At 39.5% G+C, this 19,679-nt stretch overlaps 1 protein-coding gene across 1 annotated transcript in view; it reads left to right on the forward strand.

Moving 5' to 3' along the window:
- The window catches only part of LRP5 (LDL receptor related protein 5), a 130,999-nt gene that overhangs the window by 15,587 nt on the left and 95,733 nt on the right, over positions 1 to 19,679 (forward strand). Inside the window, exon 2 of the mRNA XM_036384404.2 lies at positions 15,308 to 15,704. Coding sequence (XP_036240297.1) covers positions 15,308 to 15,704 — 397 coding nt within the window. The remainder of the gene's footprint in view (positions 1 to 15,307; positions 15,705 to 19,679) is intronic.

Below are 19,679 nucleotides of genomic sequence, written 5' to 3' on the forward strand. Positions count from 1 at the left end.
GACTGACATAAGTAGGGAGTTCTGGATTTTAGGTCCCCTTTTTAAAGGAGAAAAAGTTTTAGTTTTCATTTGCATCTTAGTTCATCTCTGTACCTGATAAGCTTGATAAAAGACTTCCCTATTTCCACTTGGTGCTACTATTGTTGCAATATTACAGTATTTTCTGTAAGGACAAGGTGATGGCTGCCTTAACTCTGAGCAATTATTTAGTTACAGGAGCTGCCTAAGTTTAGTATAGAAGTAAAGGGCTTTTGTCAACTGTGCTTCGAGTTAGTGTTTGTTTGGTGTGGCTTGGGGTGGTGTTGTTGTTGGTAGGTGCTTTTTTTGAGGAGAAAGCAGTTTTTCATAACAAGTGAATGCTTTTGTGGTCTAGTTTACATCTAGTTTTTAGAGAAGGTAAGTTTTTCCTCTAGTTTAACAATACTCTGGCTGTTCAGCCTTCTCTTTCAGACAGTTCATCAAAGGTTAATTGAATATGTTCTCTGCATTCACCTTTCTTGCATTTTACAAATGAAATTTAAGGTGTCTTCTGTTTGCTTTTGAAACTATTCACATAAGTCTTACATTTGGGGCATAATATATTTTCAAACAAATGTTCCATCTTCATCAGTATGTAGGAAAAAAAGCCCTTCCCTTTGCATGTAAATCTGTGGGTTAAATTTGGTTTATAAGCCCCTATTGTATTATAAGAGGGCAGATGTTTGTTTTGTATTTAGTCATTGTCATTCATACCTGGAGGGAGTTACTTAAATACAAATGCTCATTTCTTGCATACATTTCATGTTTGTTAACAAACAGTCTGCTGTGCAGTCTTGGTTATAAAAAGTTAAAATGCAGTTGGTACTTGACAGTGTGCTGGTGCCTGACATTTCTGTATTGGAAACATGATTTTAGGCTGTGGGTCAGACATAGCTTTTTGTATTAATAGTTGTATTTTGTGGTGTTTTTAATAAGTAAAAGGATATGCACTTGTCTAATAGGGAGGATGGGATCCAAGACATTTTAACTCCAAAACAGTCTGCAACAGCTGGACATAGAAGAGATGCAAAACTGGTTGTAATAAGCTCACTGTGCTAAAAGGCTTTCATCAGACAGAGGACAAATGGCACTGCTCCTTAGTCCAGCTGTGAGTGCGTTCAGTGCAGTGGTGAGTGTGTTCCTTGTGCTCTGCCTCCCAGTCTGCTGTCTGAAGGACTACAGTATTTGCTAGTTTTTCTCAACTGTTGTGTGTGGTTGAAATAGTTGTTTGGAATACCATTCTCTGAAATGCCCTGGATGTTTTCAAGAGAGAAATGTTCCTGCTGTGAAAGCCCTGGGTCATGTCTTCATTGCTGAAACAGGTGTTGTTACTACACTGATACTGCAATCTTGATGGGAAATTCCTGATAGAGTCAGTGCAATTCTGTGCAGCTTATGAAATCTTGGGTAAGGAGTGAGATAATGCTGCTGACTTTCTACTTGATGTAAAATTTCCAGTTCTCCTCAGGCACCTTTACATTAAAATAGCTATCTCAATGGAAAATTTGCATCTTCCTCTTTAGCAATGAAGGCACAGCCAAGCAGTGCAAATGAAGGGTGGAGAAAGGCAATATGGTGCATGAAACAGAATGGTCAGATCACTCATGGCCAGACATTGCTGGAGTTAGTTTTGTTATAGAATAAACAAATGCATTTTGTTCTGCCCTCCATGATACTGCTTCCTTGTGTAATGCTAACAGGCTTCTGCCCTTCCTTCTGCAGAAATCCTGTTGCTGTTTATCAGAAATCCTGTTTCTTATTTGCAGTACACCTTGTCTAGCTGCAAAGGAATTGGAGATTTGGAGTGGCTGAGATCATTCCTAAACTATTCATCGTAGTAAAATCTGCCTTTTTTACAAAAAGGATTGCAAGGTAGCTTGAGGTATGAGAAAATATAAGTTACTCTGCCTGGAAGAAAACCATGGGCTATAGTTCTACTGTGGTCCTGATTAGCACACTGGGCTGTTGCCTTGGATCTGCTGTGGGCTGCATGACCCTTAATCCTGGTCCTCTGTGGGTTTCTTTTCATTCTTTGCCTTGTGTTTCTAGACAGCAGGTTTGTCAGCTGTGACAGTCCTTCCCAGTGTGTCCACATGGAGTCCTTCAGGGTGCAAATAACAATTCTGGCTTGTAGGTGTCTCCCTAGTATGAATGACCACAGTTCATGTTGTGTAAAATTTGTTACTGCCTTTTTTTCCCAACCTTGTTTCTCTGCAGGGACAAATTTTACTTTCTTCTGATCCCCCCTTTCCCCCCTTTATAATGAATTTCAGTTATTAGACATTCATTTCCTTTCTTGTTTGGGGAAGGCAGATATGTGTTGGGTTAAAACAATAATTGGGCTTGGCTGTTTATACAGGTGGGGAAATCATGTAGAAGGAAAAGGAAGAATTAAGTCTTCAAATGACCTGGGAAGAAAACAGTGATTTTTTTTCCTTTTTATTTCTTAGCTCTTTTGCAGTTAACCTGCTGTCAAAGCTGAGGTGCACCACCATGCTTTTCTATACCTCTCCTACTTTGTGTTTCTGTAATATGAGACCATTTAACAACATTGTGGCAGCTTCCCTTGCCTATGCAGTGCAGACAGTTAATTTCTTATGCCACTAAGATGTTATTGAGACTCGCATGAAAATTTCAAGAGACAAATAAGGCTAACTTCAAAAATAGGTTATAATTTGTTGTAGCTCTACATGGAAATATTTAAAAATCTTTAGCTTGGGAGGTTGTTCATGGCTAGGTTTATGCCTAAAGCATAGCAGACGTGTGCATACAAATGTATTCTTTTTTATAAGCACAAAACCTCTTCTAAAGCTCCTTCCCCTGAGCACTGTATGGACAAGACACAGCAGCACAAGGGAAGGTGCTCTGCAGGTCTGTCTGCTATATTCTGTCTGCAGCTGAGCTGGGAAAAGAAGTTGCCTTATTGCTTTTTATAAAAATCTATATGCCTTTTGAAACCAAGATCCTTTTGACAGGATCAGCTCAAGGAAAGCAACTGGGTGTGCAGTCAAATGGGCAGATTTCAGGGCACCAAAAGATCTGTGGTGAGGTGGGAGCCTGGGGGATGGGGAGTAACATGCCACTGGAGAGGGGCAGGAATGGATGGCCAATTCCATCAGACAGCAGAACAAAACCCTTCTGACCCAGCCCAATGCAAAGGGCGTATTTAAATCAAGATCCCTCCTAACACAGTGTAGCTGCAGTTTGATTTGCACAGCTTCTGCTTTTTTGCAGTTTTACAGCTTTCTCTTTGAGCACCATGCCAGCACTTCTTTAATATTGTTTTTAGTCTCTTTTTTGGCTTCTTCATCCTTGATTATACATCACAGTATCAGTAGGTGCATGTCACACAATTCTGCAGACACCAAGGAGAGTGACCAGTTAATAACCTTAAGATGATACAGAGCAGTACTTAGATGTAAAAACAACAAACCAAAAATGTTAAACAGCTCCTGTGTAACTTACCTTTTAAAGCCCCAAGTTTCCATTGCCTCTCAGGTTTTCTTAACTTTTAAATAATTATCTAGACTCAAAACCTTTTCCAAAATCCAAATGGAGCATCCTGGAGCTGAACTCTAAAACGTGTTTCCTGTCTTGTGCATACAAACGCCGAGTCTATAAATTTAGGTACAGAACTAATGCAATCTGCTTTCTTTTGAATATTATTGACACTTGTCCAAATGTGGAGACTCTTTTATTCTGGAGGATTTGAGCTGACAACTGTATTTTCTGGAAATGTCCTTAAATTCCACACTGTGGAGAGACAAATAACATAGATGATTATTTTATGTTTCTTCAGCTAAGCTACCAGAAGATCTTTTTTTTTTTTGTAGTTCCATCGGTACAAACACTTCACAAAGCTTGCATGACAAATGCTGACCTTAAAAAGATAAAAGGAGCCATAAGGAATTGATTTGGTTGCATCAATGTTCTTGGCTAAAGCAGAGTCATCTTCTGCAAGGAGTGATCTGCAAAGCTTGGAACAGGTTGTTCTGTTTATTTGCTGCCTTTGAGGTGGTCAGTTAGGTATTACCAGTGATATAAGTACAAGCACAAGGTTACAGATTTCATTGTCTGAAATAACCTTTTCCACCTCATCCTCTTTTTTCCTCCTTCCTAACAAGCTCTCACAAAGCCTAAATCTTGAATATTTAACTGCAATGTAGTCTGCGCAAAAAACAGAAGTTGTGTCTACAACTTGGCACTAAAAACTTCTCTTAACTTTACACCCTCTAAAGCTCAGTATCATGTAGCAGGTTCCATATAACAAGGTGGTTTTATTTGGGAATATTCTTAACTGTTAGAAGAAAACCATGACAAATTGTGGAACCTACATTTGAGACTTGACTGCATTTTTGTTCCAATGAGTAACATTTGTCAGCAGCTGAATCCAGCACATGCTATTTCTGAGTCTCTTTTTCTGCAATTTGCAAATACAGTACATATTGTACCTTTGGTGGAAATAGAAATAAAATATCTTTTTTTTTCAGCTTTCTAAAGATTTGTGTTTTTTGGAGTTAACACAACATCTGGAACTGGAACTAAAAATTGGAAACAATTCAGATCAGAAACAAGCATACCTTTGTCAAGCCTGTATTTGTTTAAGTCCTGGATAAAATTTGCAAGCCAAATTTTCCAAATTATGTAGAACCACTATTTTATCCATTAAAAGTTTGGAACCCTCATCACTGTGTAATCTACTATTATTGGCCAGACAGCTGTCTGCCAAACCAAGGAGGAATACCGAAAAAGAAAAAACAACAGAAAAGGACCTTGCTCCCATTGACATCCAGAATCTAAAAAGGGGACACTGCAGGGTTTTTTTCCATTCATGGATTGACCTGAACTGTTGTTCCCAGAAAAAGTCATGTTTAGATGTTCAAGGAAGTCACCCTCTTGTCTGCATTCTTCTAAACCAGTTTATGCAGAAGTAGGACAAATCTTCAGTTTCCTCTGCAGTTTTAAAATTGTGGAGCATATCATGGGGGTGGGGGGAAATCCACGCCTATTGCATTTAGAATAACAACAGGAAAATTGTTGCCATGTACTCTGCATCACAGAATGTGAAACATCCGAGTATATTTTTTTCCTGTCACATCCCCCAACCCTATTTTTAAGCACTGCCTTCGGCACTTACCCATTTTGGCAAAGCCCAACAGCAGTATCGTGTAAGAGACTACTTCAGTGCCGCTTCTGCTTATTCTAAAATCAGAAAATACCAGAAATCTCAATGGACAGGCTGTCTCCCACTTTTGTGGGTACAAGCAGAGTGCCATATTAATTCTCACACAGAAAACTGTTGTGAGTCCTGTGTGGAATATGGTGAACATTGTTATGGAATTGGGAGCTATTGTTGGTGAAGCTAATGGTATTAGGCAAAATGCAGGTTTGTACTTTAAAGAATCCTTAATCAAAATGTGAAACCTCACTGACAGAACAATGACCCTGCTGTTGAAGTGAATGTGCCTGTGATAAGAATCTCTCTTTCTATGATGATATCTTGTCAGTGATCTGCTGAGTGATTTGCCTCAGAAGCCTGGTTGTCAGACTTCTGAACTGAGCTTCTGGCAGAGGTAGAGGCACTGTGGGCTTTTCCATGAGAAACAGTATAAAGCAATACTTCTCTTCCTTAAGTGCGAGTAATTTGTCATTAAATTGGTATGGTTACCCATACCATTAGTTTTCTTGGCCCAGGGTTATAAACTGTAAATGCTTACAGCATCTTCCACTCTTAGGGGCAGCAGCACACAGAGCATAGCTTTGTACAGCTGGAGGAGTGAACATCCAGGGCAGTAGTCTGTGATGGCTCTGCAGACGTTGCTTGGTACATCTTGAAATAGCAGGTGGTGTGTGGGAACTGTGACAGCCTTCCTTGTGTCACACTGTTCTTAATTTAACACTGAGGAGGACTGGAGGCTGGCTGTGGTGCCAGTGGATCACCCGTGTGTGTGCGATGGGTTTCTGCTTCCCCCTTCCTCTGTTTCGACACCATGTTGGACTCAAACATCCCAATGCAGACTTGTGAAGTGCTACTGCCTACCTGTTCTTAGAGAAGGGAAGTTTTCACCTTTCCTGCAGAGTTTACTGTCTTCATTTAGAGTGGGATTTTCGGTGTACCTTGGGCCCTTTGACCGTCATCATTGAAGTTTGATGGAAATTGTCAGTTTAAGCTCCCTTGGAGTTCAGTGCAGGTTCCAATCTCCAGCCAGCACCAAACTCAGAAGCTGACTTGTAAGACTGGAGAAGGCTCAGTTTAGCAGCCATTTTCAAAGTACCAGTTTCCAGGGCTTGTTGGCGGTATCTGTCTTAAGCCAATTCCCTAATCCCCAGTAGATGGTATATTTGTATTTAAGCTGTCATGTGCATTGTGGTTGTTGACTAGCAAATTGCAGCAGAAGCCTCAGAAGAACAAACAAGTGGTTGTGAACAGCATGCTGCTTTTGGGAAAATCTCATGTATATTTTAACCTCTGTAAAAAGCTCAGGTGAGAACTTTCCTGAGGTCAGGAAGATGTGGGGGTTCTGACTGCAGAGATTTTATCTGCTTAACATTAGCTAGTCAGAATTGCATGAGGCTGCAATCCTCAAAACTGTTTGGCTGAACACCAGTTGTGCATTGCACAGAGAGAGATTGCCAAGAACCCGTTTTGTAATAATGTTTAGAAATTTCCTCTAACAATACAGACCAAATAAAAATTGCTTTATGATCTAGTGAATCATATTTTTCTCTAAATGTTTAAAGTGCTTGCAAGTCTTATCTGATGAGTATCTCATTGTAAGTTGATGTGTCCCCAAATCACAGCTGATATTTTAGGTTTTGTTTAGTTTTTCAGTGGATCTTTAAATATGTTCTGTATGCTGCTTGGTGGTCCTTGTAGTGTTGTCAGCTCACATGGGCTTGGCTGTCGTCCTTTCCAGCTGCTAAAGCTGTGCTAGAAGATGAAATATGCTGTCCTATGTAACCAATGTCAGTATTTGCTACAGCAGTACTAAGGGCAGTCTAAGAGAGCCATTGCCTGGTGCACCAGGAGAGGCATTTGTGTGGTGTGCTCAATGGGTGGTCTTGGGAAAAGAGAGAGGGTTTGAGAAACCCTCCTTTAAAATGATGTGTCCACATAAAAGTGGTCTTGAACATGGGTAGCTTGCTTCCAGGATCTGCAGAGATGCAAGTGCACTGAATTGCGCACACTAAATCCACTAACTTGGCTTTTTTGACATGTGAATTTTTTTTACTTGAAGTAGGTGATATAACAGGACAGAAGAATAATGAATAAATTCAGAGCATGTTGTTGGATATTTTAAAAATATTTAATTGCCACCCAGCTAAGAAGAACAAATCCTAAATTTCATAATTTGTGTAGAACACCTTTGATGGACTTCTTCAGAGCATGCCCTTCAGGGACATACTTTGGCATCTCTTGACCAAGGGAAATGAACTAATTTCGGCCAGTGGAAATGAAATGGTGTGTAATCAGTGCTATATTTTGTTGTTACTGCTAACATTATTATTTAAAAATTAGGCTGCCAAACAAAACCAGTGGTCTGAAGTAACTCTCATTCTCCTAAAACCCTGTCATTATTGTGTGTGTGGGAACCCTATGCAATGTGAAAAATATAACAAGATCTTCAAAGACTTGCTGCTTGTTTATTTAAAAAATAAAAGAAAAGTAGCTCAAAGTTTATTTAACAATATTTTAACATTACTATTTGATAAAGCTGCTAAATTCATCTCTTTTGGGAGGGCAACAGAAAGAGTAATGTGAGTTACTAGGAAGTTCAAAACTATTTTGTGTAAAACCTGGCATAAACACAATCAATCCCAGACTCCCTTAATAAAGATTTTCGGGGAAGCAGTGTAGGGAGTGCAGTCCACTGAGCTATTTTTAATTTTATTTTTAATTTTTTTTTTAAATTAGTTTTTGATTTAAAGATACATAAAAGAAACTGCTTTCTTGAGGCAGGAATTAACTGTACGAAAACAATACCTAAGGAATGGTTATCCAACTGCTGTTAAAAGTCACCTTTTGCAAGCAATTTTGTGGCTTCTGTAGTGTGCTCCAGTATCTTCAGAGCATGTTCCTCTCTGAATTGTGTCTGCATTCTCTTCCCCATCAATGAAAGCCACAAAAGCCTAACCTGATCTAGTTCCTTCAGTGTGTCCTTTCTCCACTGGCTGGGAAAAACTGAACTTCATCCTATTGTAAAAGTGTTTGCTGTTGGTCTGTTTTACTATATTTTTATCTCACAGCTTTCCCAGCTCCTCTTCTTGATGAGAACAAGCTTCATATGTTTTCTAAACCCACTTAAACTTTTTTATATACTTTCTGTGGACCTTTTCCAGCTTGCTGCTGCTAAACCACATGTTCTTTAAAGTTGCGTAATTTATTTACATAACCCACTTCCAAATATGTTTGTGACTAAAGCCATGTAACTTCTTGTAGGTACATTAGTGAATGAACAGCCCTGCTTCTGCCTTAGCCTGATAGCAAACAGATGAGCACTGAGATCCTGTCTGTCTTGTGGTATTCAAGATAATACTTGGCATATATAAACAAAACTTTTACCAAATATGTTTTATAATATGGGATATTAGCATGGACTGGAGTACTGCACACTGTTGTATGCCTGGTGTGACCATGTGAATAATTTAAAATACAGGCTGGTAAAGAGGAAAGTTTACAAAAATTACTGGCTGTACACAACGTGTGTAAATGTATGATATTCTTAGTGGTCTCATCCTGAATTTCAGACCTTGATCCTGAGTAAAATCAGATAAAATGGAAATGAATCCTCATTATTTGATAACCAGAACACCTCATGGCTTGGAAAGCAAAATTCCTGTCAAATGGATTGAACAGGAAGGGTTAGAAGAATGGGATGTAATTTGGAGAGGGAGTGTATTTTCATCTTCAAGTAGTGCTATAAAGCAGCCATCACTGAGAGGATCAGCTCACAGAGAGAAGTCTTAGCCATTCAGGAATGAAAAGCTGAGTGCATCACTGAGCCTTTTGTTGGAATATCTTCAAGTGCCTTACTTGAGCATGAGTGGCTTCACTGCAGCCCTTTGAGATAATTATTAGCAGAAGGAAGGGTATGTTTGTAGCAGAAGGAATGAGTTTTACAAATTGTTGGGCTAAAATTCCTGTTCAAGTTCTTTGCTAAAGGGGAAGAAATGTGTGGGAGTGAAACCAAAGAGTTTTTTTTAGTCTTGTGCCCTAAAACTGCTACCACCTACCTCTGTGTTAGAACAAGAATATTCTGTAATTTAGTTACTACACTGGGAATTCACTTTATTTTCAATAATGTGTTTTGAGGATGACAGCCATAGCCCTGTGTTCTTCAGAGGACTCTACCTGGCAAGCTGAAACTTGGGTTGAGTGTGTGCAGTTAGGACAGGAAGATCAACATTCAGTCTTATCTTCTGATGTTGATGATTTCCCAGCACAGGAAGGACATTGACCCGCTGCAGAGTCCAGAGGAGGGCACCAAGATGATTAGAGGGATGGAGGACCACTCCTACAAGGACAGGCAGTGAGAATTGGGGTTGTTCAACATGGAGAAAAGAAGGTATTGAATTGACCTAGCTGTACCTGAAGGGCCCTACAAGCAGGATGGAGAGAGACTTTTTATGAGAACATGTAGTGATGGAATAAAGAGGAATGGCTTCAAACTGAAAGAGAGCGGGCTTAGATTGGATATTAAGCAGGAATTTCTTTACTGTGAGGGTGGTGAGACCTGCAGCAGGTTGCCCAGAGAAGCTGTGGGTTCCCCATCCCTGTCAGTGTTCAAGGCCAGGCTGGATGAGGCTTTGAGAGACCTATTCAAAGGTCACCCTGCCCATGGCAGGGGGAGTTGAAAATAGCTGATCTTTAAGGTCCCTTCCAACCCAGACCATTCTGTGATTCTGTGACATCCAAGGTCTAAGCCTCCATATGCTCCAGAGAGTTAGAGCTGGACAAGAGGGATCACTTTCTGTTGTAGAAGTGGTTTCTCCAATTAATTTATGGCTTAGGACCCTACTTACACAATCTTGTTTCTGCACAGCAGCTATTTTTAAGTGTAGAGAGCTGATGCACGCTAATTCCATATCCTGCCTAAGAGTTTCCATAATGTGGTGCAGCCTTGGGTGCAAAAGTTTTGACATGTTTGTTTTCTGCCATCTTGCATGCCTGTGGTAGGGGTGTGTGGGGTTTTTTTGCTCTTTGGTAATAAATGTTTTTGTGGTTTGGGACATTGACTGCTGCAAGAATTATGTTATTCTCTCTGTCCAGCCATACAGATGGCTTAACCACAGAGATCTCCATTGCAATTGTCCTGTTAAGGTTTGAAATAATATTTAAAATATAAGTTGGTGCGCATGCTGTAATTTTGGATGGCTATTTTCGCTTGTATGCTTATTAAAATGAGACCCTTGTTTTGTGTTGTGTGCCAGGTTCCCAAGATCCTCAGTTGCTTTTCTTAAAATCACAGTTAAACCTTTCCATGAACTTCAGCCTAGTTAACCAGTTTAAGAGCTGGTAAGTTAGGCTTTTCTCCTGTGCTATACATAGGATTTGTGTTTGTTCTGTGCTTCTGGTGCTTTCAAGGGTAGAAATGATGCATGTGCCTCAGTATTCTCATGTCTTCCTATTTTGGCTTTAGGGGGAAGGGGACAAAATGTGGGCATGTCAACAAGTATGAAGCAGTAGTATAAATATAACTTTTTTAAGCTGTTGCTCAACTTCTCTTGGAAGTGTTGCAGCTTTGCAAAAAACCAACAACTGATGACAAATACACTGTTGATTATCATTCGTGATCATCTTAGTCTTAATATGTATGTTGAGCCCTGTCAAACTGGTTTTTAGAAAGCTATTACTGAAACTAATAGTAAAGACCATATAGTGCATTTTTTAGTTGCTTGTTCCATATCAGTTTACTGATGCTAACAGGTACCCCTGAAGCACTTAGTAAAATTCAAGTGCTCTAAAAGGGCACAATTAAAACAATGGAAGTTGATGACTGAATTCAGAAACTGATACTGTTTATGTTGGTGAACAAAATAAATTATACAAAAGTGTACAAATCCACCAGCCTTAAGTTTTGCCTGCACAAAACAACTTTCCTGATGCAGGTGAAACAGTTAAAATTTAGTAAATGGCCACAGACAAGGAATGAGCATTTGAAGGATCAAAGGCAAAGCTGGAAATTGAACCCTTGCTTGATTCCTACCCTGCCTGATGAGGAGTGTTTCCTTTTCTGCAGTTAATGGACTGATGAGAAGCTCTGTTTTCACACAGTTGTACAATAGGCTTCTGTGTAGATAGCTCACTGCATTGTCAAGTCAAGGGTGTTTTCTACTTAGCAGAAAACCACAGGAAAATTGGTGGGTTTTTGCACAGAAATAATATGTCTTTCTAGAATGAAGTGGTTTTGATCAAGTACTGCACGATCCAAGTAAGATTGTAGAATTGCTGCAAGAAGAAATTCTGTAACTTTGTGTAGTTCAGGCTCTTATCTCTTTAGAGTTTATTTGAAAAATTGTTATATTTCAGGGTTTTTTTGTTTTGTCCAAAGACTGTGAACTGCAGCTATGTACAGACATTTTAAATATTTCCTATTATGGAAAAAAATATGAACTGTTCTAACTTTACTGAAAAAGAATACTTTTTTTTTGTGACTACACTAAAATGTCATTTCAATTGGGTGGTAATGGACTGGATATAAACAGTTTATCCTCCACATTCAGCATTCATCCTTTCACTGTTTATTCTTCTATTTTTGCAGAATAGAAATGGTGTTTCCCTTTTCAAGCAATTTGCAGTTGTCAAGAGTATTGCTGATCAAAATAGAGCGTAACACTCAGTGTTCCTTTGAGTCTCTTAACCTTCTAAACATGGAGTACCTTCTCAAGGAAGGGATAATTCCTCCTGTGAAACAAATAAGCTCATTAGAAGGTTAATGGTAGTCAGTTACTGCTGCTTTTTTGGGGTCTCCCCCATCCCTCAGAAACTCCTGTTAACTTCGCTTTCCAGTTTGCTTTGCCTTGTCAAGAGTTGTGCAGTAAAGAATTAAATGCATCAAGGGTAAGGGTGTTCTGTGGACCATCAAGCCTGGTTCAGGACTGAGAAGGCAGTATGATTTAGAAGGAGATTGGTCTCCATATTCTTGAAATGAAGTTTTGATTCTCCCTTCATGTGGGTTTCAAAATAAACTTGTACCATCTATGGGTGGGATGATCTTGAATCTCTAGCATGGTTTATTGATGGCACAGCAAATCAAGTGTTTTGTCAATGCTATTGTTTTATGCTTCTTGAGCTTTGTTTCTCATTCTCATGCCTTAAAAACTCTGCTGGTTGTCATTTTGTAGAATATGAATATATCTTTTGAATTGCTAAATTGAGTTTAGTAATTTTATGAAATGAAATGCTATGTGTCTGTCTTTCTAGAAACACATTTGATGTCTTAGCTGCCTCTTTCAGATTTACTGCTTATGAACTGGGACAGTTGAGAATTTGAAAAGTTCTGTGAACTTTTCTTGGGACATCTTGGAAATTGTATTTCCAAGCTGCAAAGTTACTAGAAGCTGCAGAGTTACTAGAACTAACTTTGCCTGCTCATGAGCCATCACATTCTGACCTGAAGTGATAAATACAAGACAGTGAAAGCAGAGCATTTAAGTACTTTTCTGGCTTTTGCTTTATTTTTTTTTTATTTATATGAGAGACAATGGCTTTCTTCAGCAGCATGTCAGGCAAGAATTACTGTAGAGAAACAAATCACTAGTTTTTGTTGGAGTTTTTGTCTTTTTGTTTGTTTGTTTGCTTGTTTGTTTATTTTCCCAACCAGTATTGCTCTGAAAGGGCTCTGTAACCATTTAAAAAATAAAATGAATTTAAATAATATTAAATATAATAAAAATTTAAATAATAATATATTTAATAAAATTTATTAAAATAGGCTAGTGGGGAGGAGCAGGGAAGTGAATATAGTTTTCAGAATCAGAGTTCTGCCTTCTCTTTTTGTCTTTCCCAAAGGAAGTGGGCTACTTACTTGTTCTTTAAGGGGCTCAAGCCTGGCCATTTTCAATAATCAATCAGTTTACAGGAGTGTATAGTGCAGTGAAATTCTGACACAGTTGCAAGCAGGGCAGTGTGATTTCCCTGCTGGGTGCTCATGGCCAACACAATGTGGCTGCACCTCAATCAGGACATCTCTGAGGGACAGAAGTGACAGAGAACACAGCAGTTAATGCCTTATCTGCCTGCTGCTGCCCCACTGAGTACATCAGCGGGGAAGAAATCTGTTGAAAGGGATGGGGAGCTGGGATAATGTTGATACTGATTGGATTAGACATTTTTCATGTCTGATCTTTAGTTAAGAAGCTGTTGAGTTCCTCTGCTGTTGATTGGACTTGATACTTCAGGTTCGTTTTTCCTTTGTAGTAGCATTAATAATGCCTTTAGCATGGAAATGTCTGGATGAAAATCCATCTATTCAGATTCCTCTAAACATGTTTTTGGGACAATATTTAAAAAAAAAATTCTACATAGGCTTTCTACAGCTTTGATATTTGACTGGATGTGGGGCTGGTTTTGTGAAGCAGTGTGCATAACTTGAGAAGGTGTCTGCCCCAAAGAATTTGTGACTTAGAGCCCTCTAACATGAAACTCCCCACGTGCTCAAATGGTTTGATGCAGTGCCACTTAAAACAGACGTGGCTATGGGGAACCAATGAGCTGCAGAGAAGAAAACAAGCACTTGGTATTTCAGACTTTTCTTCTCTGTTTGTAATAACTAACCTGTTGGATTTTCCTGATACTATTCCTAGTGTTTTTAAAGATGACAGGGAGAACGACTTGGCAAGCCAGCAAAATTAAATAGGAGGAATACCTAGAAATCATTTCTTAACAAGTAATTCTTCTCAAGCTGAATAAACTTTCTTGAGTTAAATATTGTAGAGAAAAAAAGATACTATATCTTCAGTGAAACATTAATGATAACAATTGGCTCTCCTTGCTGTCCAAGATGCTCACTAGAACCACCAGGTGATGTAAATGACATCAGCATACTCTTCCTTCAAAAAGCAAAATAAAACAATCACTCTCCTGGCTTAGGGGGAAAAAAAAAGACCATGTAGGATAATAATAAAAACTCTGAATTTTTATGCATGTTTGAGTTTATCTGAAGTTGAGTTGTGTATTCTGACTGCAGTCCTTGGCCTGCACATAAACACGTTAGCTGTTGTCAGGATGTGCAGAGGCACACACTCATGTAGCCAGAGCCAGAATTCATGAAACTGGCAATAGCATCTGACAGGGCTGCCAGCATTGCAGACCTGCAATTCAGACACTGTCATCTTTTTAAAAAAGTGCAGGAGAAATTGAATCTGAAAGAGAATACCAAGAAGTAACCCTAACACATTACATACAGTAACATGAATTTAAAACTGAAGGTATTTATATGACAGGCCTGAACCACAGGAGATATAATATATGCTGCTCTATTCTGTGTGTTGTTACTTGAGTAGCAAGTGATTGAACCTGTGCTGACTGTGCATTGGAGGCAGCATGTAGGATGCAGGGGTTGCCTGTGAAGCTGGGAGGCAGCAGGTGACTGGTGTAGAGCTCCAGCAGCCACTGCTTGAGTTAGAAAAATTGGAGTGAGATTGGGGAAGCTGGGAAACCTTTGTCCTTTTGCTCTTGCTGCTTCTTTCTAACAGCAGTCTTCACAAACACCCCCAAGCCATGCCATTGTCTGCCTTCAAACTCTGTCTTCAATTTCTCTTGCTGTGGTGCAGGAGAGAAGACAGGAGTTCTGAAACTCTGTCACAGTTTTTGCTGTTTGGGAGGGCGCTTGGTAGGAGCATTTCATGGTGGTGTGTTTAGTGCTCTTGGCTTTCAGCCTGCTGCTAAAGGCCTCAGAACTTGCTTTCTGTGTGTTGTTAGTAATTCAACTGATTGAACCAAGCTTTTAAACCATGAACACTTAATTTGTTCTAATTTGTCTGTTGTTAGAACAACAGACAGAAGATGTTGTTGAAGGTATTGTTGAAAGGTCTTGATGTGAACTCCTAACTATGTGGAGATGCTTCTCACATCCCCTAGATAAAGAATTGGACCTGTTCTTCCATCTCTCTTTTACACCCCTGTCTGACATAGGGAAGGAGGAGGTTTTTAGATACGGTGGCACTTCTGTACTCCCTGCCCTGCCGGTCTGGGAGAAGAAATCCTCAAGTGCCACATCCATAGCCAGCACTCAAACATCTGTAGGTGCCTGCAATGCTAACGTGTTTCCATGTTTTCCCTCTGTAGCATCTCCCTTTCTGCTGTTTGCCAACCGGCGGGACGTCCGGCTGGTGGATGCCGGGGGCACGAAGCTGGAGTCCACCGTGGTGGTCAGCGGCCTAGAGGATGCTGCTGCCGTCGACTTCCAGTATTCACAAGGCATCGTTTTCTGGACAGATGTGAGTGAAGAAGCCATCAAGCAAACTTACATTAACCAAACTGGGAATGTGGTGCAGAATGTCATCATTTCTGGTCTGGTTTCTCCGGACGGCCTGGCGTGTGATTGGATTGGGAAAAAACTTTATTGGACGGATTCAGAGACCAATAGGATAGAAGTAGCTAATCTCAATGGAACATCTAGAAAAGTCCTCTTCTGGCAAGACCTTGATCAGCCCAGAGCAATAGCTTTGGATCCGGCTCATGGGTAAATATCAATTTGGCTTAAATGCTTAAATGGATACTGTGGTGATTTATGTTGAGTTTTTACTTCTGAAAAGAAAAGGAACACATGGCCTTTTGTTTCACTTAACTTTTTCCTGAGGTATTTTTCTCAAGATCTGTAACTGAACATATGTTTGAGCTTAAATATTTTGTGGCAAGAGATGGCAGCCCAGACCTTGAGCCAAAAAGAAAAATACAGCTGGTTCTTAGGTGCCAAGCCAAATATTCAACCAGTATAATTACCTGGCTTATCCCATTGCGCTTTGGAAAAGTAATTAATTTTCCAAGCATTTTATTGTTATTATTTTCTCAGTGATCTTGTATAGTAAGTTAACTTTGATTTTATATGTGATGTCTATTTAATGTAGACAGCAACATGTGCAAGTCTGCATGCATTGAAACAGGAATTCTCACTTGCTGTGCTCTGGTAAAGAAAATCAGGATATTTTTAAGTGATGATGTTAAATAATAATGTTTGTGCCAGCAAGGGAAAGAATCCAGGTGAAATTGTGGATTCTCAATGCTGTGAAGAAGACCATGTTGAGAAGTAGTAAGAGTGCAGGCTGCATGTCTCAGTTCTTAAAAATACTTGTGTACCTGCATGGTTCCTCCCTCTTCAGTCTTCCCTAGGGTTTCACATGTGCTGTTTGCTCTCCCTGTGCACAAGCAGTGCTGGTGTTCTTTGGGCCTGGCACTTACTGCAGTGATGACTGAAGATTTGCTGTGCTAGATGGACCCTCATAAAATGAGGAAAGAGAACTCAAGTGCATTTCTCTTGTGTGCAGGGATCCACACAAGTGGGCTGGTTTGCCACTGATCTGCTGCCATTTTCACAATACTTTTTCAGAGGCCACTTTGTCTTCCTCTAGGGTCTACATACGTAGGTTTCTCATCTGTAGGAAAGTCTGGTATTAACTGATATTTTCACTGAGTCTGTCCTCAGACAATGATGCTGAGTTAATGCAAGGGCTTGGTATAAACCATAAAAATAAAGTATTTGGTGGTTTATCCTGCTCTGGAAGATGGACAGTTTCTTGAGAAACTACCTGCTTCAAGTGTGTGAGCAGTGAAGATGGAAACTAGGCATCAGAGGGCAGCTGAAGATCACAGGTCAGCACCTTCCATGCCACAGACTGGAACTGTGGTTGTTTTTGCCGTGTTTCCTGCGTAAGATTTTCCAGATGAATGTGAGGTGTTACAGGTACATTTATGATTAATACATAAAGGGCAAACAAAGGCTAAATGAAACTGTGTGTACCCAAAGAAACAAAATCCTCAGTTTTGTTGACACGTCAAATGCTGGAGCTGCCTCTATCCTTCAGATAATGGCTGGAAAGGTACAGCCATTACCAGTGGAAGGGGAAGTGGACTGACTTTGTTGGGCCAAAGGACTTTTCCAGAGGGGCCCTTATCCTCCTATTCCTGCCTTCCTTACAGATGCCCTTAGGTGAAAGGAATTCTCCCCACAGCAAATTGTTGTATAGAGGGGTTTTAAATAAATTAACAGGAATCCTGTTGTACCCCTACAGCAAGTAATCTATGCAGAATTAATTAAGATTGATAAATTAGATATTGAGTTCAGTAGTGTATTTAAAGAGAGGATATGATGTTAAATTGAGTATTTCATGGTGAGGTGGATTACAGAGAGTGGTATGGCACTTTGCATGAAATGCCAGTGCCATGTTTACTTCTCCTAAGTGGATGCAGTTCCTTGCCTTTGGACTGATTCTTTAAGTGTTGAATCAAAGACAGGTTTGCCTGAAAAACTAGTATATTGAACTTAAAGGAAAATTTAAAAAATCAGGCATCACATATGTTTGTGGAATAAAACATGCAGGTTTGCTTTTACAACCACTTCATTTCACCTGGTAGCTCTGAAATATTTCCTAGGTGCATCTGTGAAATAGTGATCATGACATTTGATTTTGGCACAGCAGGCTCTGGGGTTGAGCTCACATGTGTTCATTTTCCAGGTATTCTCTGGGGAAGACAAGCAGGGTGACAGTAGGAGAAAAGAACCATTTCGTATTTTATTTATTAGAGTTTTTATTTGTCTTTTTGTTAAAAGTTCTCAAAATCAGGTGGCTAATACTGTTCCTACAACTGTCAGAACAGTATTAGATCAGAGCACCTGAGTAAGTTTGTGGGGTTTTTTCCTGGATCATGAAATGCGATGCAGTTCAGACTAGGGTTGTTGAAACTGGTTGAGGCAATCTGTCAGTGGTTAGTCATTTGCTTTCATTTTGGAAGAATTTCCATTCCGTAGATGTAATTTTGTCCTTTTAGCAGTTTCTACTAGAGAAGTGGGGTGGGAAGCTTAGAAAATGAGGAAGAAAACTTCATTAGTCAACTTTGGTTTCCAGAGGCAAAATGGGACAAATCAGCAGTTTGCAAATGCTTAGCTGATACTATTAGTACCCAAACATGGGTTTGTCTAGAATGCTCCAAGTCAAACAAATCTAATCTCTCTTGAGATAATAACATTTTGTTGGGCAGAATGGTGACATCTTCTCTTGTCTTTTAGCCTTAGTAAGGCTGTTCTGCAGAGGTGGATGGAGGACTGTGTGTTGGGGTGTTTGCAGTGGGGTGTTATGCCCAGAGTGGTGTTTGCCTAATAAATAGATTTTATTCCATTTTGAGTGAGATTCTTCAAGACGTAGACTCGTTTGAGAGAATAGAGAAGAACATAGTGAAAATACAGTCATCACCTCTCAGGAACACCAGAAGTGTAATGACCAAGCCTTAGGAGAGGGATGGGAGGGGGCTAAGTTGACTTCTGGAGTTTCCTTTTGAAACCTGTTTTTCTGTGATTTCCAATTGACATTCAGGAGTATGATTTTTCAGATGTTCTGATGGGCTTCCTAAGTAGTAAGTCAGATGTTGTGGTGATTTTTAAAGAGAGCTGCATCTTTTGCACATTCAGCCTATCTCCCTTTTTAAAAGGCAGTGATTTAAAGGCAATGAGATCATGGTTTTACTGAGAAAGAGAGATTCTTCTCCCCTAACAATCATTCAGTGCATTCCTAAAATTTCATTTTTTAAGGCAATCTGTGGGACACTTAAAGCTTATCTGTGGGTCTCTCTTCTTCCCAGAGCTAGTGAAAATCATTCATTGTACAGGGTCTTCTGATACTCTGAAAGAGTATCATAATTCACAAGAGTTGGCTTAATGTGCAATGTCATTCTTTCCCATACACATTGAAATTTTCTTGCTGAACTCACTGTATATTCTAGGAATTAAAGGAAGCAGACTATGTGGCAATCCTGTTATTCTTCCCTGACATGAAGGATAAACTAAGAAGGCAGAGGACAGTACAAAACATTTTTCTATAAATTTGCTGATGCTTTGTTTTGAACATTGAGATCCCAGTCCTGCTGTAGGGTGTGTTAACCTGAATTTATATAATGGAGGACATTAGGCTAAATTCTTGGTATTGTTTGTAGAACATTAGCATTTATGTAAATTCTTGATAGGTAGACCACTGGTGGGGGATTCAGTTATTAACTTTAACTAATCAGTGTTATTAACTTTGAGTTTGATGCTGCTGCATAAGTATGTACATGTTTTCAGGATAACAGCTTCTAACAAATCTGAATTTATTGTATGTAAAGATTTTACTCAAGCCCAGCTAAAAGAGGTAGCTCAATGCCATGCAAAAAACTTAGTGTCATGAACATTGTCTGAAGAAGGAGGAATGTATTTGAAAAACAAATTTTTATCACGTGTCGTGGCAAGCAAACTTCACTTTCCTGAAAAGAAGTCTTCAAAAGCGTGCATGAATGAGTAGCCAAAACAAATTAATTAATTCTTAGTCCTGTAGTGAAGGTCTTGGATCAGAAGACCCTAGAATGTGTGTTGACAAGGGTCATTAAATCTATGACATAAAAATCTCAGTGTTTGCTACCTTCTCCATTTTACACAGGGCTCTGATTCTGAGGGTCTGAGGCATATCCATAA

The sequence above is a fragment of the Molothrus ater genome, chromosome 6 (genome assembly GCF_012460135.2).
Source record: "Molothrus ater isolate BHLD 08-10-18 breed brown headed cowbird chromosome 6, BPBGC_Mater_1.1, whole genome shotgun sequence".
Lineage (NCBI taxonomy): Eukaryota > Metazoa > Chordata > Aves > Passeriformes > Icteridae > Molothrus > Molothrus ater.